This window comes from Eretmochelys imbricata, chromosome 2, assembly GCF_965152235.1.
Source record: "Eretmochelys imbricata isolate rEreImb1 chromosome 2, rEreImb1.hap1, whole genome shotgun sequence".
Classification (NCBI taxonomy): Eukaryota; Metazoa; Chordata; order Testudines; family Cheloniidae; genus Eretmochelys; species Eretmochelys imbricata.
In genome coordinates this window covers 187,238,604-187,261,830 of record NC_135573.1, presented here as the reverse complement: position 1 = coordinate 187,261,830, position 23,227 = coordinate 187,238,604, and the positions used below count along the sequence as shown (strand labels likewise).

Below are 23,227 nucleotides of genomic sequence, written 5' to 3'. Positions count from 1 at the left end.
ATTGATCCGTTCTGGTATGTGGGACGTGGGGTCCGACCTATCGGCCGGTTTGGGAAAAGGCAGCTAAGGAGCAGCCACAAGAGCCTAAGACCTGGGATCAGCAGCCTGGAGCTGACTGTGGATGCTTTGCAGGAGCAAGCAGCACTGGATGCAGAAGATGATGGCTGGTGGTGATTCCCTTGTCATCTGCAGTAACTAAATTCAGTCACTTCTCTCATTTGAATTGAATTCTCTCGCTCCCCTCCCTACCTCCTCACATACACGTTAAAACTGTTTTGGTTCTGCTTTTTGTACATGTCCTTTGCCACAGCTTTGGTTTATTTCCTTTTAAAAGAAGTGCTCTCAGCTGGAAAGATCCCAATTGAAAAGTGGTGCTGAATGCAAACTACGCTGTCCACACACTTCCTCTCCTGCTCTGAACAAAGCATCTTCTCCCCCTCCCTCTTCTCTCTCCCCTCTCCTGCCCCCCCCCCCCAGTAAACTAATGCCACTGTGAAGGTAGATCTGTACAAGAACCAAAAAATTTTCATGCTTGGAATCAACTCTGTATAAAACATGTTCAGTGCTAGCCTGCCAACAAACCTTTCTGTCATGTTTCAAAGCGAGTTGTTAATGCTGCTTAAAAGTAAACTATGGCTGGCTGAACTAAAACACATTCTCAGTAATGTATTTACCAATATTAAATAGATATGAAATGTTAGTGCTTTTTGAGTATTTTCATACACAACACTGACATGTGGTTGTGATGCATGTGTAACGGCTTGGATTTATACACTGGACATTCCTGGCCCTTTAAAATTTCTATCTTACAGGGTGTACTCTACAAGTGGGTGGGGTTTTGTTTTTCTTTTTGCTTTTTTTAAAAAAAATACTCCCTTCTGAAAGACAGAGTTTAAAAGGCTAGCCAGGGTAGCTTTGTGCCATCAGAGCACACAACTCATCACCCTCAGCAGCACCATGAGGCCAAAGACAGGTGAAGCTGCTGGCTGATGTCCCTCTAACAGTGGTTTTTAATCTGTAGTCCACAGATCCTGTAGGGGCTTTCAGACTATGCTTAATATTTCCAAAGAGATCTAAACCTCCATTGGAAATCTTCTAGGGGTCTGCAAATGGAAAAAGGTTGTTAGAGTAGTAGTTTTTCAATCTTTTAACTGGGAAAGTTAAGTCACTGTCCAAGCATCATAACTAAAAATTTATCCATTATATTGGATTGTATAAATAATCCATGATTGCTTGATTAATGTGACCCATCAGTACACTAGCTAATTCAATAACTTGTAATTGGCATTGCTCATATAATTAAACACATTTAATCTCAATAAGCAACTCTTGCCACTGCAAATACATCAGATAACATTTATAAGCAGTTCTAAGTTGTAGCTCATGGTCAAAAATACCCAACCATTCACTAAATAACTAATGAACTAGAATTAAAATGTAGGTCCTGAAGAGTACTTCAGAAGACTGAGCTTGTGTCTAGTTGTCTTCATGAATCACGGCCAAAGTAGCAGTGGTTGACTTAATCACAGCACATAATTTATCCAACTAACTTAATTCAGAGGCAGAAAAATAAGCTATTTTATTTTTACAGACTTGATGGCATTTTTCAGTTATTTGACAAATAGTTTGTGTGAAAGAATTTGAGCCCTGGGCTTGTTTGTAGAATACTTGCTATGCATATCCACTATTTGTTGCTCATATGAGGTGTGACCCAAGTCACATATTATTGTGGTTACCTTTTTTACGAGTGTTTGTGGATAGCTTATGAACTCAGCACTACTCCAGGTTTTTAAAGCCAATCATTCAGACTTGTTACACAGCAATTGCTTGAATAATAACAAAAAGGCAATCTACCACCACAACCAATGAAGCCTCTGTCATGCTTACCTTAAGAAAGATAGGATGCTGTTAGGTAATATGGTGTTTTGTCACATTATACCAAAACCACCTGCATAGCTTAATCAAAAACATAATTCCTACACAATCCTATAAAATCTTGGCCACAGTGGCCTGTCAAAGGAACACTGTCTCCTCCCAATGGCCTTTTGGAATCACTCTGGTTCCATTAGCCTGCAAGGGTGTGTACCCTTAAAATAGATCCCTCATGTCACTGAGGTTGGTATGGCCCAACCTCAATGCAAGAGCTAATGGAAATGTTCAGTTCCTGATGCTAGTCTAGTTGCCAACTACTTTACCTCTAACTCAAGCTAAGATACCTGTACCATGAGTGTGGGCAGATATGTAAACTGAGCTGGAAATCAGCTGGGATTATCCAGAGTTCTTACTATGGTCATCATCCATTTGGCTGTTAAAATAAATCCACTATCAGCCTTGGTAGCTCCTGTACCACTACAGAGAGGAAATTCAACAGCTCACACAGATTTTGTAATAGAGGAGGGCAAACAGTATATCAGACCTAGCCCAAACTTGGCCTGGGACTCCCACATAAGATGAACACACTGGGTCAGATGCTCAAGATTGTGCCGCTGGTCCAGGCCTGAAGAATTTAGAGTGGCACTAGCTCCTGGCCCTCAGTAAGTCATTCTGGTGGTCAAGGTTGACTGGAACTCAGCACCACTGCACCCATGCCCCCTATTCCAAGGGCTGGAAGATGTGTACTGTATAACTGCTACTCCGGCTCTATGCCAGCCAGGGGATTCTGCTTCTGTGAGGAAAATCTCCAGATAGCTGGTTGAGGCAGTTTTTGACATGCACATATATCTTTTCTGTGAAAGCATGCTGCAGCCCTAATCTGACCGTTAATACTCACTTGAAGGAAGGCTTGTTCTCCACAGCACTGTGAATATGAGCACCACTGAGGGCGACTACATTTCCATAGCATTTTTCAAAGGAACAGGCCAAATGCAAAGCACTCACTGCTAGGCTGCCCAGAGATGGAAAAGTGTAAGCTATAGCAGTAAAAGCCTGAGCCTGCACAATTCCAGCTGGGCGAGGAAAGTGATTCTCTTAATCATGAGGAAGACAGAGCCTGGGGTTTGGGACATTTGTTATCACTTGCAAGAATGTAGAGCAAAAAGATAAAAGTGAATGTGATCCCTGCAAGGAACCTGCCACATGCCATGAAACTTGCATTGGACAGATTAGAACAGGGACACATAGGAAATGAAGATGCTGTATGTATTTAGAGAGGACCAAAGCCTGAGGTTACCCAACCCAGCTCTTAAACCCGCATTATGGGAATTCTGCCAGTCGAGGGACTGTATTTAGGCACAGTGTGCATATGGTTTAGAAGGATGTAATAAATTAAAGGGCTCTTTTCTTTTTCCTCTAAAATCAATCTGAAGGGAAGTGTGTGTGCCTCGATCCCTCCCTGGCTGAATTAGTGCATTTCACACACTGGAATACCGCAGTCCTTTTTTGAGCTGCATAGCTGTGAAAGACCCAGTGGAGAAGAGGCCATTCATGTACAGCAGGTTCCTATACTGCCAGGGTGGAGCACCTACCACACTACTCAAACGTGTGGCAGTTCAGTCTGCACCTTTTCTGAGTAAAGTGCCCAGAAATCCAAACAACAGGAGATTTATTTTCTTTTTCTTTATGAATCAGGTCCCTGCAAAGGCATTCTTTTTCATAAATTGCTTTTACTCTTATAATTTCTCTTAACAATAATTCCTGGTGAATACGCAGATAACAACAACAAGGCAAGCTTTACTTTCACTCAGACTTAATCAAATAGATCATTATATAGTCTTAATTTTTTTAACCATTAAAATATTTTCATTTATAAAAATTAATCTAAATATAAATATTAACACTAAAGATTGAAATCACTTGATGACAAAATAATTCTTTGTGTGCTATAACATGTTTTTTATGATTTTTTTCAAACAGTAAATTAAATTTTTGCACATATTTGGCACAAGTAAATCTGTAAAAATGCAAATACCATGTAGCGGGGCGGGGCAGGGTTTGTTTTGTTTTTTGTTTTGCAATACCTACACAATACACATTTTTGTCAAAGAAGACTTAACATTGTAACAACAGTAGTTGCTTTTCATGCCTCTTATGGAAAACATCCTACTCCAAAGTCTGTTTTTTAAATCACACTAACAGAACAAAAGCCATTAATCTAGTAAAATTAGTCATTTCTGAATTGATATTACATACACAGTATTAGCGTATTATTAGACAAATATGTAAACCAACCACTATTAGTGACGTTTCATGACACGCATACCTGCATAAACAAAAATTTGGGAATGTATTATACACACACAGGAGAACTGTCTACTAGATGGAGACTGACAAATGTATTAGGCATCCTACTCTGTTTAATCTCCTTCACTAGATGGTGTGTGGACACACACACTATTTTTAAACACACTGGACCAAGTTCTGTCCTCATACTTGAACAAATTGAAGGCAATGAGGATTGCATGAGAATAACACAACGCATAATTTAGCCCAGAATGACCATCCTGGGCTAGATCTTCAACTGGTGTAAATCACCATAGTTCCACTGATATCCGTGGAACTATGGGGATTTCTACCAGTAGGGGATATGGCCCTATACTTCAAAATTGGACCCAATTCTTTAATTGGATGATCCAATTGTACTGGTAAGGAGACTTCAAATTAGGAGGGAAGTTCACACTGGAACCATTTATCTGGCTACTCTGACCGGGTCTGGGTGGGCTTGGACAAAATGGAAGCTGGATCTGAACTGCTCCTTAGTTTTAGTCATGCAGAATCCAAGCCTACTGACCAGATCTTGCTAAACCAAAACGATTCCATCTCTTCGCTATACAGGCCCAAACTACCAAAATGGCTACCTCCAATGCGTGCCCAATTTTCAGTAGTGCTGGGCACCCACCGTTACTGAGGTGGACGATGGGAGCTGTGAATCCTCAGCATTTCTGACAGCCAGGCTGCTCTTCTCTAGCTAGCCTAAATGCAGATCAAGGAGCCTAAGTTAAAGCACCCAAATCTGAAAATTTTGGCCATCATTTCTTGAATTCATCAGAAGCTGTTTAATGTCCCCAACTTTTAAATTACTGCACATTTTAAAATTTATTTCTCAACATCTGTGGTTAAATAGACCAATCGCTCCTTCGGGTTCTATACTGCCCATTAAGTAATGACCAGCACTGGTGGCCATACAAAGAGGTGCTACCCCGGCTGGAGCTTCAGGAGGCATTCTGCGTCCCGAAGCTCTTTGGGACGCAGGGAGAGCTTGTCTGCAGCTACGCTCCTGTATGGTGCACAGCTCAGCACCCTCTGTGCACTGATCCTGCTCTGTGGGTCGGCAGGGAAGGGGGAAGGGCCATGGCCCCATCTCCTCTCTGCTTCTTTTGGTTACAGGGGAAAGCAGTCCCAGCACTCCTCAGAGCAAAGGGACTGCAATTCTGAAAGGCCCTTCCATGCATCATGAAAGGGAGGGGAAGGGAGATGCCCTTCGTGTGCTATTCCCCCTCTTAGCACCTGTATAAGGGCCTTTTATAACTAGCCCTTAATGTTGAAAAATATGTTTCAGGAAGCACTTTCTTTGAACAATATCTAACACATAGCATTGTTTTATTCTAATTTTGTAATCTTAAACATTTGATAGGGTTTCATTCAGAGATGCACCTGCTGTGTGTAACAAATATTTAGGACACTGCCTAAAATGGAATATGCTTCTAAGCATAGAGGAGCAAGGTGTTGATTTTGCAATGTTTTTCAGATGCCTCAGATGCCAAAATAATGACTCAGAATGGATCTTTTTGTAGACATGATACATGTGTGTCCCCCACCACAGTATGCTATGGTGGAACGTGCCAGCCTATTGCAAATGTAAACTGCTCCTTTAGCATCCAAACAGCCCACGTCTGGAGACAGAATAATAAGTCAGCCAAAGTTGCTCTATCAGCATACAGAGGATCTTTTAGAAAATGCCATTGGGACTGATCTACAAACACTGTACTCAGTGTCAAACGTGCCAGCAAATATGGATCACAGGTTTGTTTTTTACCTTTCTCTTCACATGAAATATTGACCAACAGTTATCGCTGAATTAAGTATACAAAAACATATTGTATTTTAAAGACAATATACTTTAGTACAATCAATGGGGGTGGGGGGAGGGAAGTGCATCTTAAAACATGGAGCCTTGCTTATGAAACTCAGTATCCTTTCTGGAGTCTCATGAGAACTTTAAGGCAGAGTTTCCATTAGCAGACCACAATGCTGGACAGCTTTCTCAGTGAGGTATCCAAACAAAGCCCTGTTACTGAGGCATGGTGGGTTCTCGAGGGTCCGGTTTCTATTGGACATATACAATGGCTGTTAAATAAAGGCACTATAGTGTACAGCCTTAGGCAGTGTGTTATTGGCAGTAGTTTTGTAAGTCTAGTACATTACAGCAGATCCTATAGTTGGTTCCTAGAATGGAGAGAAAAGGAAAACATTAGCAAAATATTTCATAATGACAAAAAATGTCAAGAGTACAATGCTGATAAGGCTTTTTAAATGAAAGGGGACCATCAGTGTTTTATTACCAGGTGAAATACACCCCAAGCAGCACAAAGACTTGTAGACCATTTAAGTCCCCTCCTGATTGTTGAGATGAGCTGAGCTGCTTCTGTTGACAGTCCTTAGATTTGAACTCTGCGGGTGAAATCCCGGCCCCACTAAAGGTAACAGCAAAACTCTCATTGACTTCAATGGGGCCATGATCTCAATTTGGGTGTCTGGGGGCAAGGTGTTTTCAGCTTTTGATCCTGTTCCCCCATTGGCCTGCTAGAACATGAGAATACTGGGTAATACTTCTGGGTAAAGTGCATGGCCCATTTGTTCACACAGGGATGAAATTCACCCTTAAGTAGAGAGCCAGTACATGATCTATGTACTACTTAACTCCCACTAAATCCCTATGCTGAGCATTTCCCCATAAGCAGGTGAGATATGAGGAGAGTGTCTTCTACTGTATTATATTGTGGCATTGTTGCTATCAGGGTCTGCCCCCCAAGTTTGTGCTGTGGAGCAAATGTCTATTAATTCTGCCTGTTCTGACAGGATTTTCTTTTAAATGGTTTATATTTATAATTCTATAAACACACCCAGAGAACTTGCAGTAGGAGCATGTCTATGCACATCAATGTAGGTACAGACTAGACTAGGGCTTGTCTACACTTACCGGGGGTTCCACACATGGCGATCAATGCATCGGTGGTCGATTTAGCGGGTCTTCTCTAGACCTGCCAAATCGACCGCTGATCGCTGTCCAGTCTACCCCTATACTCCACCTGAATAATAAGAAGGGGAGTCAATGGGAGAGCGGCTCCCATCAACATTGCGTAGTGTGGACCCCACAGTAAGTAGATCTAAGTACATGAACTTTAGCTAAGTTATTCACATAGCTGAAGATGCGTAACTTAGCTCGATCTCCATCCCTTGTGTAGACAAGGCCTAAGAACTAGGAGGAGCTCCTCAAAGAGGCACAGTTCCCTGACCACTCCCAGCTTCCTTGGGTCCAGCCTATTCCGCCCCCCCAGATTCTTGGCCAGCTACTATAACTGGCAAGAGGGAGGGTGGAGCTAAGGCCTCTCCTTGCCCATTTGCTCTTACTGGGGAGTATCATATGAGCAGCTCCTTCTCTTCTCCTCCTCTCTTCCCCAGCCACCATGTCCAAAAGTGCAATCTGAATAGCTCTTTTGGCTGGGCAAGGGAGTGAAAGGAGCCTTAGTCTCATATGCAGTGAGTAAGGACTAGGGACAATCTAGCCTTAAATGAATAATCCCTCTCTCCATATTTCCTGCTTTTAACAGTTTTAACAAGGTCTGTTCTCAGATGTTACCATCAAGTCCTTGGCAGTGCTTTTTCTCTCTTTAGTTCTTTGTGTTAGAGATCCTTGGAGCATAAAGTTTCTGTTAAATGTTCTAACAGTAGTAACTGGAGAAGCATCAATATTTTCACCTGGGAGGGAAAAAATGGGAACATCCTTTACGTGACAACTTGAACCAAACAACAGACTTGAAAAAGCAAATCTTCTAGCTCTTTAGAGACTTAAACCTAAATTTTGAAGAAAGTTAGGTTTACTTTAAATGGAAATGGGAAGACTGTGATATTGTAAGAGAGGTTTTTGAAATTATGAGAAAGCCTGGTTCACTACCAAGTGACTTCACCTCCATCAATGGAGTTACACTGGCATAAGATTAGAGTAAAGCAGTGGTGAATCGGGTCCAGAAGTTGTCTGAGATAGGTATTTTCATACCACTGAAGAGTTACAAAAATTGGAAGGCACACACTGAAAAATTAGGAAACTCGGAGTAAACAGGATCTATCTCATGAAAATGTTCATAGGCATACACTAAATCACCAGATAATGTCACTAAGCCAAAAGTTATAGATGAATTCAAGAGATACATTTCTTAAGATGATTTTGTGGCGTGACACTGGGATGGAGGTAAATCAACGAGACAGGCATGTTAGCTGGGTAGCTTCACCCTGTCCCTAAAACTTTTTACGGCCTCCAGCCTGGATTCTGCAAGGCACTTAAAAAGGTGTTTAAATTAAGCTCACATTTAAATGTTTTATTAAATAGTGCTTTGCTGGATTCAGGCCTTAATTAAGCTTTTCCATGTGTACATAGTAAACTCTAATCAAGTGCATTGACTCTCCAGAAACTAGAAATACTTTTAAGACAAGAAATGGGATCTGTTGTCTATGGCACGGGTGCCTTCCAGACACGTGCTCCACTTAATCCCAGAATAATGCTTTGAACTACAATTGTCCATTGCTAACTAGCAGAGCTGGTGCTTGGCATAAGCAGACTAAGCAATTGTTTAGGGCCCAAGCAGCTCAAGCCCCCCCTACCCCCCGCTTGTTATTGCATGTTATGTGGGGGGCCCCCCATGGGCTAGCACCATCTCTGCTAATTAGCACGCTGTGATTGCTCTGACTGCTGATTCTAACCTTCACTCACTCCAAAATACCCTTTTTTGGGAATCTTTTTAGGTCACACAGCCATCATTTCTTATTTGCCTTAGCCAATCTTCTGCTCTTGTCCCTATTGACGTATAGCAGCAAATTAAATCAAAGCACCTTCCAAAGGGCCAAATCAGTATTTGATTTTATGTACATATAGCTCTCGGGTACCGTTTATTCTCACTGTATTCACTTGGTAATTTAATTCCCCTTAGCTGCCCTCTTTAGGGCAGAAAGAGAACATAATAAATAAAATGAGTTGAATGAATTTTTTGGTGCACCTTTTACCGGTGGAGCTGGAAGCTTTCTCCTCTGCTGTCTTGATGTGTCTATTGTTTGCATCTGTGAAAAACACACAGGTTTTACTAAGCTTTAATACAGAGAAAAGCAGGGTCTTCCCCCATGCAAAACTGCATAATGTTGTGGCACCTGGTTCATTTGCTTTTGATCCCTTTTTCTTGTCAGGTGAACACATGGAGCCACGTTCAAGCCTGCAACACTGAGAGCTGAAATTCTGCTCTCGATATCTGAAATCTTAAAGCAAAACAATAAATTAAAAAGAAACGAGGGGAGGGAGAAGTTTCAAAATTACTGTAAACACCACTAGTTAACGGCAAAAGGAACTCATGTTCACATCGTCATCAATCAGAAATATAAAGAAAGAGACAATTGATTTCTTCTGTAACTCTGAAAGACAATCTAATTGAGACATTTTGGACTGCTGTGTTCTTTAGTCCTGAGTGCCAAAGGGAACATTCACATATTAGGAAAGATGATTCCTCATTACATGGAGTAAACGAATGATCTCGTGGCACTGTACTCATATTCTCTATGACTATGGACACTTTGCTACATTTGAAAAATATCCAGTACCCAATGACTCACAGCTGTGTAATTCTAACTTCATTCAAGTTGTGTTTTAAAAAGTTATGCTTAAAGCACTATATTTTATTATGCATTTGCTATTTCACATTGGTTCTCATTTCTTTGAGCACAGAACAATGGTTTCTTTGTAACACCGAAATCTTCTACCTTAAACGTTCTGTAATTTATACTTTAAATACCTCAGCAAAGACATGTTATTAAACAAAGCAAGCAAGCAAACAGCTAAGTAAGTAAGCCTTTGGGGAGAAAGCAGGCTGAATTGGAGACAGAGGAAACAAATTACGCAAAAGTGACAGAACTGATAGAGAAACGAGAAAACAGCCAGACAGATAACATGTGCAGGGGCACATTGATGATAGATGAGAATCTGAGTTGCCAATACTGCGGGGAAGATATTTTCACTAGGATCGATTGCTTTTTAACTGTTTTAAGTACAAACTTATTTTCCTTAGACATCTGGTATGGCAGTCTTTTTTCCCATTTACATTTTACCATAAACTAATGATTTGAGCCAATACAAAGAAAACACCATCCTTCGTTTTAAAGCTACTCAAGTAGTTAGGACAAATCCTGAGGTCTTAGTCCTTACACAGGCAGCTGCTGCTGAATGACATCAATGTAAGCTTGCCTGTAAAAAAAAATTGAGTAAAGACCGCAGAATGTGCCACCCAGTATATACTGGCACAGGTCAGAAGTTTGTTCGGAACAGAGATGGTAAAATCAGCATGGGCATGTGGCGGCAGTTCTCTCATTCTGGTCTATGACCACCACCCGATTTAGCTTACTGCACAGAGTCCAGCATCTTTGCTGAATCGGAAGATGTACAGCAGGCTGCCAATGGAACTTGGGCATGAATCAGCACCTCTTGACGTTAATGGGTGTTTTGCCAACCAACTTCAGTAACAGCAGGATTAGAGCCAACATAGCTGGTCCAAAAGAAGGGGATTCCTCCTGCGTATCTATTTGTGATGAAATATGGCCCAAGCAACACCCCCGCCCCGCTCAGCTGCTGTTATATGGATGTATATTTTTGGATTATTAAAAGTGAAGTCCAGCTAATAAATCCATGTGGGTACAGGCAGAATCTGTGTGACAGTGGGTGATGAGGGTGGATCGGTGAAATATTAATAGATAAGGGCTAAGCACGACAGTACAGTACTGTATTGCCCCTCGACATCGGAAGGCAGTGAAGTTCCTCACCTGAAGCTCTGCATGATGAACTTGTGCTGCTGCTGTGGCTACCTGATCCTCCAGCTCAGCTAGTTCCGATTCCGCTGTAACACTGTTGATTTTGCGTGCTGCAGCCTCTAATTCATTCAGCTGGCCCTCTAAGCCGTACACAGTGCCGGCTGTCAGGTACACCTAAGGATCCAGATCATGGCACGGAGCAAGTCACTTTGGTTTTTATTCATGATGTAACTCAAAGAGGCCACAGGCTATTGGCAGCAGACGATGAAAGCCCCAAATCTCAAGAGCCCCAAAATCTCTGCCCGCACCACCGTTGCTATGAAATAGATCTGGTTGGAAATTTATTTTTTCAATTTAAAATTTCAACTTTTCAGTGACAAATCAAAAATCGAAAACGTTAGACTGAAAATGAAAATTTTGAATTGGAAACGCCTCCAAGGTGCCTCCTGGGAGTTGTATATTTGGATACCTGATGACCCCATTTTTCTCTGTGTGCAAGGCTACGTAGCCAGCCTGCATCTCCAATTATGCAACACAGTTTCCCCATTTACCAAGCCACCATGGGGCACCTTAGAAGTCCTGGCTGTGGTGGATCATGGGAGATGTAGTCTGGCTGGGGAATCTGGCCCCTGGAGGAGAATGGGGGCAGGAGGCAGCCAAACTACAACTCCCATGAGGCACTACTGGTGTTTTGAAATAGAAATATTTTCAGCCAAAAACTGAAAACATTATGGTTTTCAGGTGTTCAGTTTTTTGATTAAAAGTTGAAATTTTAGCACAGATTGACAATTTAAATAAATAATAACTAAATAAATAATAAATAAATAAAACGTTTTGTTTAATCAAAACCCCAATTTTCTGTCAAAAGCAGTTTAGATGGAGAACTTCCAACCAGCCCTACTATGAAATAACATTATCTATATATTTAAATTTGAAATAAAAATGCCTCTACACAAAGTCAAGGCAGTCTGACAATTAAAATTCCACATAGGAATAATCAACTCAGCAGAATATTAGCACTTAGACCCAGTAAAATAAATTAACTTGATAATTAATCAAACCGATCCTACACCATGCAAAATTCATATCTTCATCCCCCTCCACAAGCCTTTGCAAATAGATGGGTTTTGCAGTGTGTCTTGAGGGTGAACCAATTAAGCTATTTGGGTACAAAGTGGGAAGTACAAAGTGGGAAGGGCAAATTCCATAGTTAAGGGGCCCCTTTAGAGAACATTCTGCTAGCAGCTCCCTCTCTTCTGTAACATGGGGAGTCCCGGGTCAAGTGTCCTTTTTGACTAAAGCAGTGGCAAGAGAGAGGGGAAGATTCTCAAGCGGGCCAGTTCCAATTTATGTTAAGCTTTTTATCTTAAATCTAATACCTTGCATTACACCTAGAGACCAAGAGGCAGCCAGTACCAATCTAGGACACTGGTGTCATGTGTTCCCATCGAAAAACACCACTTGCTAAGCAGGTTGCCACATTTTGCACTAGCTTTAGTTTTTGAATGAGTCTCAGGGGCACCCCCATGTACAATGAATTAGCAGTCTGACTGTGGGGAGATAAAGGCATGGATAATTTGTCCTTAGTTATAAAATGTTTGGGATAAATGAATGTATCACTACAATTCTGTCAGAACTAATTTTTAAAAGAATCTCCCCTGCACAGCAATCTCAGCTAGGGAGAAATCACTAATAGACAGTTTATTTCCTAGCCAACTATTCAGAGCGATCATCCACAGTACATAGTGGTCTATTTACCCTCTTTCATCTTACTCAGAGAACCAAGTCTGTTGTCAAGCAGTTGGGTTTTCTTGATAGGACCCATGCATCTACCGCTTAGTGCTCTGCCTAAATGTCTGCCAGTCTACGTGACAGTACTGCATCTTCTACCCATTCCCTAAATAATCAGCACACAATCCCAGCAGCCTCTGTTGCTGCACAGTGGAAGGAAACTAAAGAATGCTGCCAAGTACTTCACCACGCCCGAATGATCACAGTGTTACAAAAACACTGGGAGTGAAAAATATGGTGCAGCCGGCTTCTGGGTCCCACAGCTGAGCACTGTGCATGCAGGGAGAAGAACCTCCAGCAGAAACCCCACTCCTCCTCACAGCAGCATCACTCCCTCACACTCTCCCAACCCAGCAGCAACAGCGCCAGCCTGTGTTCCAAATCCCACAACCCTTTCATACAGTCGGGTGGGATACAATTTTGGGGCCCTTTTGTGGGTCATCATGGACCAAAAGCGCTGGAGAACCACTTCATTAGACGTTATCGTTTCCTAACTATATAAACTAGATTGTGTTTTCCTTAAATCAAAATCATTTACAACCCCCCAAATAAAAATAAATGGGGCATCTTGAATTGGTTGCTATAGAGCAGTGGGTTTTCAACCTTCTTTTTCATTTGCGAACTCCTAAAATATTTCAAATGGAGACCCCTTTGGAAATCTTAGACATAGTCTGTGGACCCCGGGGGTCCACAGACCACAGGTTGAAAACCATTGTTCTATGGTAACGACAACTGTCACGGACCCCTTAGACATAGTCTGAGGACCCCAGTGGTCTGTGGACCACAGGTTGAAAACTACGGTCTTCAGAGTATAAACCCCTATTGTATTTTTTTACACATATGTGACAATGCTGATAAGCTAATACACTTTGTCTTGTACTGAGTGAATGACAAGTTTTAGCATGGAGGATAAATTAAGGTGGTTTGCTGCAAAGAAGTGGCCTTCCTTGACATCTTGGCTGAAGCACTTAAGACATAAAAGGATGAAGATGAACATTCTGAACATTAAACAAGAATTTCCATGCTTTAGTGGGTTTTTAAAAAGTTCTTTCATTTCAAAGTAGTTTCTTTGTGCTGCAACATTTGCGGCACAGTAATTTTAGATTAAAAAGAGACTCTGTATCGGCCTTCTTTTCTGCTAAATACAGCCATGCCGCTCACAAGAGGAGAAAGAGGAAAAAGGAAATGTTTAATCAGCCAACCCTTCAGAAAACTGAAGAAAAGATTCATTTAAATGTTATGGCAAAGTTCAACGTACAACAGGTTACATTTTTCACAAGGGAAAAATGCTTATGGAAAACAGAACTACTTGGAAAACAGAAAACATTTTTCAAAGTTTTCTTAACTCCTCCGCCCTCAACTTTTGTTGAAATTTCATTTCACTGCAGATTTTCCAGTCAGCTCTAAAGGGGAGAGTTTCAAAGTCACAGAGAGTAGACAGGCACCCAAACCCCATTCATTTTCAATCGGAGTTGGGGCGAACTCCTCTTTGTGCCTTTGACAATCTCCCACTGAATTATTTATCTATAAATTTAAATGCATGAGCCAAACTCAGCTATAAGTGAGCGGTGTGCAGCTCCGACTGAAGCACATGTGAGGTTGTTCCCAAGTATCCAGCAGAAAAGTGTGCCCTTTATTTTCCCCTTTGATTCATACACATAATTCCCAGTAATTGTTAAGGAGAGTTACTCATGATGGATAACATCCTGAAGTCTCTTCTCAGGCCCAGATCATGTGCAGAGGGAATCCTGTGTGTGCAGATCTGCCCCCAGCTACACTTGAGGAGATGGAGCAGCTGACTTCGTGGCACCAGTCCTGGATTTGCCAATGGCTCTTTACAAGTACACATGAGGTATGAAAACCTGGTCTGTGGAAGCCAATGGAAGTTTAGACACTGATTTCCATGAGCCAGGATTTCACGTGGAGAGGGGGAAGATGGACTGAGGCTGAGAGTGGGGATAATGTGCATCATCCCCCCTTGCATCCTGCATGGTTTTTGCAGGAAATCTAAATCAGGCTGAGGTTGTATGCCTCTCCTGTGGAGCCACTCTGTGCTGGGGAACCCTGTTAGAGGGAAGTTCTGGGGAGTGCTGCAAGCGTGGGCGAGCTCTGGCATTGTGACTGGAGTTGTACTGCCACAGAGCAGGAAAGCCACAGCCGATGTGAATGCACAAGGCCCTGTGCCCCAATGGATCCCGAAGACCCATGTGGATCGGGGGAGGGGGATCCTCTCGGAATTTAAGGATGGAGGTCACTGTTTATTCCTTGGTGGGTGGGTAGGGAGCAAAAGAACGGGGAGGAAATCTTTTAAACTGGCCTCGTCTTCGGGCGCCTCTTGTGACCTGGGGCAATCTGGCTTTCAGTTTTCACTCTGTTCTCATTCTCCCGGTCATTAGGGCTTCACACAGGCACAGGGGTCAGCCTACTAGAGGATCCCAGTGCAGGACTAAGGCTTAAATCATTAAATATTTCAAGTGACTAAAACATCTACATTGCCTGACGCTCTAAACTTGCTACTTCATTACACTGATTAATGCACAATAAAATCAATTGGACACTGGCAGGAAACGTCGGCATCTCTGTTACACATGCTGTAGTTTAGTTTAATTGTCTGGTATCCTTTCAAATGTGTTCAAACTAAGAAGTATGGCAGGGGTGAAATTCACAAAAGGCAACCATGAGGCTCTTTACACCACCGAAGTTCCAGGATTGGGCTGCACAGGGGGCGCAACTACACATGGGCCTGGTTCACCATGGAGGAGATGTTCACGCCAACCTCAACACATAGGATGAGGGGCATGTCTGCACTGTGGTTGGAAGCAAGCCTCATACTTGCGACAGCAGGGCTTGAGCCAGTAGAACTTGAGCTAGTGCACTCATAATAGCAATATGGACCTTCTGGCTCGCACTGGAGCTTGAGCTCTGAAACCTAAGGGGTCGCAGAACATCTGCCCGAGCCGGAATGTCCACACAGCTGTATTGGCGCACCATTGTGGCCCTGCTAAGCCAAATCTGTATACCCAGGCTGCGAAGCTCACTCCCAGCTGCAGTACAGACATATCCATAGATGGCAGCAGTTGCAGCAAGGTGGGGAACCAGTCTGGGGAATGGGGAATGGGATCTGGTGAGCTCAGTATCCTTTGTAAGTGATGCTAATGGGCAGAACATTGGCAAGAATAGCAATTGGGGGAATGGACTAAAACACCAAAGCCCTGGTGGCCTGGTCCCAGACCAGAAGGTGGGTGATAGATTTAACTTCTGGTCCAGATTTATTTTTATTATTTGTATTATCAGGACATCGAGTCCCAACCCTGGACCAGGATCCCATTGTGTTAGGTGCTGTACAAACATATACCAAAAAGACAGTGCCTGCCCCAAAGAACTTACAGTCTAATGTGGATGAAGTGAATTCACCCACTGGGAGGAGCTTCTTTCTTTATGGGTTTTCAGACAGAGTAAAACAGGTGTCTATTTCCTTTAATTGTTATAATGGGAGAGTTGGGATTCCTATTACACTTTAAAAATCATTAAAGAAGAGAAAATACAGTAGTTTAAATATCAGCTAAGTAAGACTCAGGAGAAGACTGAGAGGCATGGAAGAACTATTATTCCATTCAGGATGCACCAGAATGTTTAGTTATTGACGACTTACAAATAGGTAAATTCTTCCTTGGATGACGATGGGTGGCACCTGCTCATTCAAAAGGGCAGAGGAATTTGATTCTTCTGAGGAAATGGTTTTTTTTAGGACTAATTTAGGGTTTTCCAGTCCGCTCTATGTAACGGTGCAGTACATACAGAAGCAGCGCTGGGTCCCACAGCTGTCCATTGCCCCTTACTCCAGGCCCTTATCAGATCAGACTGGTGTGTTGGGGGTGGAGGTGGAATCAAGGCTACTCTTACTCCTTGCCTGCCTGCATAGGTTCCTGCTCACCCTTTGTACCCTGACTTGATGTCCAAGGGGGTTGTGCAGGGACATAGAGGTATTTTGCTTCTCAGTAAGCCACTCCACAGTTGTATACGTCAGGCCACCACTTGACTGTAAGGGATTACGTTTCTTTTTTCGAGTAAGATAATTTTACAACAGCTACAAAACCCAACAGATGTTCAGTTTGCTCCTATTATTATGAATGTTTCCCAAATGGAATAAAAAAAATAAAAATAAAAAATAGCTGATGATCCTTTCACAACAAGTTTTTTTTTTTTTTAAAAAGCAAAAAATTAATACGAAAACTCAACATGCTATTGCTTAGGTCAAAACATACCATATGCCACTTTTTTCTCCTAAAGAAGGCAATTTGCTATATTTGACATTGATATCGTACTCTTACATTTTCTTCCAGGGTGGTGAGCTGCTCATCGAGTCTGACAGGGTCTGTACCTAGTGGAAATGCCCCTCTCCCTCTGTCATGAGTATCTGCTGGGAAATCACAGGGACTGGTGGATTCTGCTATCAGTTCCTCTGTGGCATTGATGACTTTTAGGACCTCTGTAGATATGTTGCAGAGAGAGACAGCAGAGTACTTCTGTTTTGTTACAAGAGTAGATAGGGATAAACAACAGCATTATGTTAGGACGGAGGTATAATTATGGTAAGAGTCTCTTATCTGTAACTTTATTTTAAACATGCCCTCTAAAAGAATACCTAGGCGTTTCATATGAACAAAGAGGTTAAGCCATGTACTTTAAATAGTCACACACACACACAAAATAACTCTTCCTAGTTTAGGGCTCAAATGACAAGGACCAAACTCTATCCCCAAATGTGAACAACACACAACACTCCCTTTGAAATCAATGGGAGCTGAATGAGCCTATTTGGTGGCAGAATTTATAACCAGATTTTAAAAACATGCCCTCACACACATTAGGTACCTGCAAATAACTGGGATCATTAATTTATGGGCCCAGAGGAGGATATATAAACATCTGTCTTACTGTACCCACAAATGAGGAAGTGCCATCCTTACTTGACTATTAAAATAACAGGTTTCTAGGGGCTGTTTCTCATTATTTGTCAGCCTTCCAAAAAAGAGGCTGAATTAAGGACACTTTAAAAATCAGCATCAAAATGTTTGTCTGCTTCCTATATTTACTAACTAAATTACTTTAACTAACACGGAAAAACTAACACTCTCCAACCCTGTTCTACCGAGCCCTGTTTCTACAGTCAATGGACCTTATTCTTACATTGGTTTTAGACCAGGGTAACTTCTTTGACAACAATAAAGTTACACCTGATTTACACCAGGATGTGATGATAATTAGGACAGGTGAGGACAGGAACTAAATCTGATATTATAAATGCGCAGGGCTTGATCTAAAGTTCACTGAACTAAATGCAGATACTCCCACTGACTTCACATGGAAGCACATGGGCATACTTCAGCGCAACTACTCACAGGAGTAAGTGTTTGAAGGGTCAGCCCTTAAATGTAATTTTTAATTCCCAATCCTGCAAACATTATGCATGTGTGTGATGGGACTCCTCGTGTGTAAATTTACCCACATGCAAAGTGTCTGTAGGATAAGAACTAAGGACGGTTAGATAGCAGAAGTATTTAATCCATTGACTTTACAGTTATTAATGTGTGTCCACGACTGTCATTTATTAAAAGTAAGTCACATTAAACTTTCACATTCAATGGGGAACAGCAGAAATAATTTTCTTTTGTTTCCCGCGAACTCTGGTGCAGTTATGTTACAGTAACTCTTATGGTATTACTTTTTTGCTAAATTAGCTGTACATTTTTTTAAAAAAGCACACTACTCTACATGTTAGATGAGGCCATTATTGAAAACTTGCTCTTTTTTCAGAGCGTGTATGGATTCATCCCTTGTACACACACATTAAGTCAGCCTTAGTTCTGTTATTCAGTTAAATTACAAGGAAAAAAAGCCTGAGAGAGAAGAGAAGGAGAACAGAAGCAAATCCAGTTTGTTAACGGGTCACAGGTCTGCAGGTTGTCAGGGAGGCGAGAGAGAGAGAGAGAGAGAGAGAGAGAGAGAGTCATTAACAAGCAGGATAAAGGACTCTCTGTACAGAACGGAAATACTTGAATCACAAAGAGTTACCTACCTCTCTTAAGATTCTAGTGTTTTTTCCATTTATTTATGGAAGTGCCAATTAGGTAAAAATAGATCAATAATAATATAGGAGGGAGGAGGAAATCAATGTTACTTTGCTTTCATTATTTGCCTTCACAAGCACCTTTTCTTGTTCTATCCTATCAATTAAGACGAAAAGGTATTCTGGATAGATGTCTTGAATTTTCGTCAAAGTATACAGTTTTGACATATGTTCCATGGAATTGAAGATCTGAATTCAGTGTTTATTTCTTCATGAAATCCGTAGCACTTACTGCTATTATGGATCATTTACAAAATTCCATCTCTTTAGAGTTTTTCAGTCTAAGTTTCTGAGAGCATGTCTACATGGGGAGATAGTGACCAGAACAGCTATTCTGCAATAGCTCTTCTGGAATAGCTCCCTCTGTGGCCATTATTAACAGGCGCCGACTTTCCGAAGTGCCAGGGGGTGCTTGACCCCCAGCTCTGCCCCAGGCCCTGCCCGCAACTCCACCCAAGGCCCCAGCCTGCTCTTCCCGCCCAGTTCCACCCCTTCCCCCCCAGTTCCACCCCTTCCCCGAGCGCGCACGTCCTCGCTCCTTCCCCCTCCCTCCCAGCCTCCCTGCATGCTGTGAAACAGCTGATTGCGGCAGGCGGGAGATGTGGGAAGGGAAGGGGAGGCGCTGATCAGCGGGGCCCGCCGATGGGCAGGAAGCACTGGGGAGAGTGGGGGGAGCTGATGGGGGGCTGCTAGTGGGTGCTGAGTACCCACCATTTTTTCCCCATGGGTGCTCCAGCTCCAGAGCACCCACGGATTTGGCACCTATGACACTGTTACATAATTATAATAAAAGTGCCTTTTGCTCATTTACCTTATTCTGTTTCCAAAGTGTATTAGGCTCAATTGGAAAAAGGCACTCTTATTGTGGGATAATGTTGGGTCGCCCTCAAAGTTATATAAGTACGATAGAATTATAATTATGAAGTAGTAGAAATAAAGATAGACAAAAGAGCATATAGGCATTGTAAAAAGGTATGAACATCAGTTCCATGCTGTTGAATTTCACTCTGTAACAAATGCAAGGCCAAAGGGCTAATTATTTCAGGCCAGTACAGGACAAAGAGTCTGTGCTGGAAAGTGATAAGAACTTTGAGGAAACAATGCTGTTCTTTAAAACAACACCCTGATGCTCTTCCCCTGCGGGGGCCCCTTGTCATGCCTATGTAAATCTTAGTATCCAAAGAGGGAAAAATAGATAGTAGGATAAAATGAATTATTGTTAAATTCATTTTAAATGAATCGTTAAATGAATCAAGAGTCATAGATTGTGTTGTTAAGTAAAAGAATGAATGATGAGTGCATGGAATTGAGAGCGTGAAGCAGGGAAATAATTGGTTAGTAAATGGTGCCAGCCTAATCCTAAGAATTTCAACCTTGGTATCGATGGGCCGAAGAATATTCAAAGCAGAGATAACTGGATGACCCCCAGAGGGTGAACCGGAATCCACCCAAAACGCATCAAGGAAAAACAAGAAGATAACACCTAGCCATCACGGAGCTGTCATGGATGTACCACCTGCTGATTGAGCTGATTGATGGTCATCTCAATTGTAAATTCAGCATGATGAAGCAACTTCCATAGACTTGTACTGAACCAGAGACCTATAAAAATTGGGTCCAGGGACTGTGTTCTTTGAGTCTGGTTCTACGACCACCCTCCAGGAGCATCAGATGCGCATCTGACAATGTCTCGGCTCCACTCTCGTGTCCAGGCCACCTGGCCAGTGACTGGGCACGAGCACCGTCTAGGCTGGTAATTATAACAACCTTTTTGCAGAACCTGTGTGTGAATGTCTGTGTGTGTGAATGGATCTATATAGAAATTGCATATAGGAATATTTTGTTGCATTTACAATAAACACAGCAATTTGCCTTGTCCCTCTTACAAGATCCTGCTGGTATCGTTTTTATTAGTGTAACAATAAGAGTATCCAAGACAGGCCCTAAGAAATCAAGATTTGTTCAGTACACTACTGACCCCCAAAAAAGTTAAAGGAAAAAGAGAATCATTTTAGGATTTTCTAGACTTCTGAGGAAAGTTTTTACTGGCAGCTGTAGCTCTGCTGCTTTTTAAAATTGTAGATTTGCCCCAAAATCAGTATATCCAAAGGAGCAACAAATCCTGGAAACTGGCTTGAAAGTAGTTCTGAATGTCTAGGCTGTGTGACAGAGTCTGTGAACGTATCCTGAGAGTACAGTAGATGGACACAGGAGTAATAGGTTTCAGAGTAACAGCCGTGTTAGTCTGTATTCGCAAAAAGAAAAGGAGTGCTTGTGGCACCTTAGAGACTAACCAATTTATTTGAGCATAAACTTTTGTGAGCTACAGTTGCATCTGATGAAGTGAGCTGTAGCTCACGAAAGCTTATGCTCAAATAAATTGGTTAGTCTCTAAGGTGCCACAAGTACTCCTTTTCTTTTTACAGGAGTAATAGATTCTGTGACTTCCTATTTTTTCCTTTCGGAGCTCCTGGAGAATCTACTCCTGTCGAATAAGAAAGCTGCAGTGTTTGATTCCAAAGAAATGATTACATGTAAACAAAAATTGGTTTCCCTTTCAATTTAAATATTTCTGATTATTACAGTCTCTAAAAGTTTTCAAAAACAATCATTAAATTCAGAGTCTAAACGTCTGGAAAATGTCCCAGTGAAGGGCATTTACAACTCACCTTTCTCCCGGCTTGCATTCTGAAGAAAATTGACGGTAAGGTTTAGTAATTGCCAAACAGACACACCACAGCTAAATTTTAGGGAGTTTAGGGTCCCCTGCGAGCGCTTAGGCCCAAACTGGAAATGCTCCCTGCTTGATCACATTTTTCCTCCATTTTATGGGAGCATCTACAGAGCTGGTCAAAATGATTTCAGTTTCAAAATTTCAAGTTTCCAAAATCGGGGTTGGGAAGGGACGGGCGAATGCCCCAAAAATTCTTTTGTGAAAATGGTCATGACTTTTTATTCCTAGTTTTTTGACCTGCTGTTATGTATGAATAGGATTTTCTGAGGCTTTCTCCGGGCAGCTGCAGGAGATGGGCATCAGGAGGCAGCCTTGACACCCTGCAGGGCTCCCTGGAGCTGGAAGGAACTGTAGCTGGGAAGAGTGGAAGGCAACTCTAAATCTCACGTTAATGAGAGTCAAGTCACACACGAGTATCCGTCCCCCACCAAAATATTAACAAGGGAAGAGACGCCCCTGAGATCCAGAGATAAACAGACAAGGGATTCAGGGTCCCTCGCCTCTCTTGAGATCTACCTGCCTGGGATTGCTGATCCTGGATGCTAACAACTCTATCACTCTCTTTAAAACATCTCTGTATGAGAGGAAGTCAAAGGAAGAGGGAACAGGGAGGGCAAAGTCCTATTTTAAATAATGATGCAGATATCCTATCAATTTTGATGGGACCATATCTACAAGAAAGAAAAAATAACATACAATTACAGCTCACAGAATGATGCTATCATCAGTGAGGGCCATTTACTGTCCTCAACCAGCAGAAGAAACAGCGATGTCAATGGGAGTTCCATTCATGGGCTGTGTAATGGCAATATTATTCTGAAGCTAGCAGGACAGTGTATTATGGAAACATCATTCAAAGTTCCATCATTAAGGTTGCGTTAAAGTTTGCACTTGAAGCAGGGATTCAATCTCTTTTGTTATATATGAAAAGTACAGAGTATCCTCCTTAACATCCCTTTGGACACAGAACAAATATCCTGATTATTAAGGAAGCTGACAGGAGCAGCAGCTGCTTGATAAAGGCCTTGATCCTGCAAACATTTGAGCATGTGCGACACTTAAAAACATGTGAATAGTCTCACTGAAATCAATAGTAGTAGTAATGTATGTAAAAGAAAGCACATTCATATGAGTTTTTATAGGACCAAGGCCTGACACTGCTGATCTCAAAGTCTGATCCAAAGGCCACTGAAGTCAAGGAGTGTCTTTACATGGGCTTCATTGGGTTTGGATCATGCCTTCATAGATTGTAAGCTTCTAGGGGCTGGGACCATATCTTCATAAAGTTTGTAAAGTGCCTATCAGTCTCGACTCAATCCTGATCTGGGGATTTCTATGCACTAATGTGATAACAGACTGTTCACTAACATCATGACAAGAAAGGCTATTGTTTATAACATTATATTTACACTTGGCTGAGGATTTTACTAAGGAAGAGAAAGATGTCTGAGCAGTACACAGAATCCTCAAACACTGCATGATCCCTGGACACAATGGGCCAGATCCTCAATGGAGCTACACTGATTTACGCCAGCAGAGAATCTGGACTGCAATCACCTATGTCTATACTAAGA

General features: G+C 42.0%; 1 protein-coding gene across 1 annotated transcript in view; it reads right to left on the bottom strand.

Annotated features, from left to right (window-relative positions):
- Positions 1-6,108: 6,108 nt before the first annotated feature.
- MYRIP (myosin VIIA and Rab interacting protein) overlaps positions 6,109-23,227 on the bottom strand; it is a 329,308-nt gene continuing 312,189 nt past the window's right edge. The window contains exons 13-18 of the mRNA XM_077809270.1: positions 17,121-17,315; positions 11,011-11,172; positions 9,355-9,459; positions 9,207-9,267; positions 7,796-7,914; positions 6,109-6,381 (exon numbers count right to left, since the gene is read on the bottom strand). Coding sequence (XP_077665396.1) covers positions 6,349-6,381; positions 7,796-7,914; positions 9,207-9,267; positions 9,355-9,459; positions 11,011-11,172; positions 17,121-17,315 — 675 coding nt within the window. The 3' untranslated portion in view covers positions 6,109-6,348. The remainder of the gene's footprint in view (positions 6,382-7,795; positions 7,915-9,206; positions 9,268-9,354; positions 9,460-11,010; positions 11,173-17,120; positions 17,316-23,227) is intronic.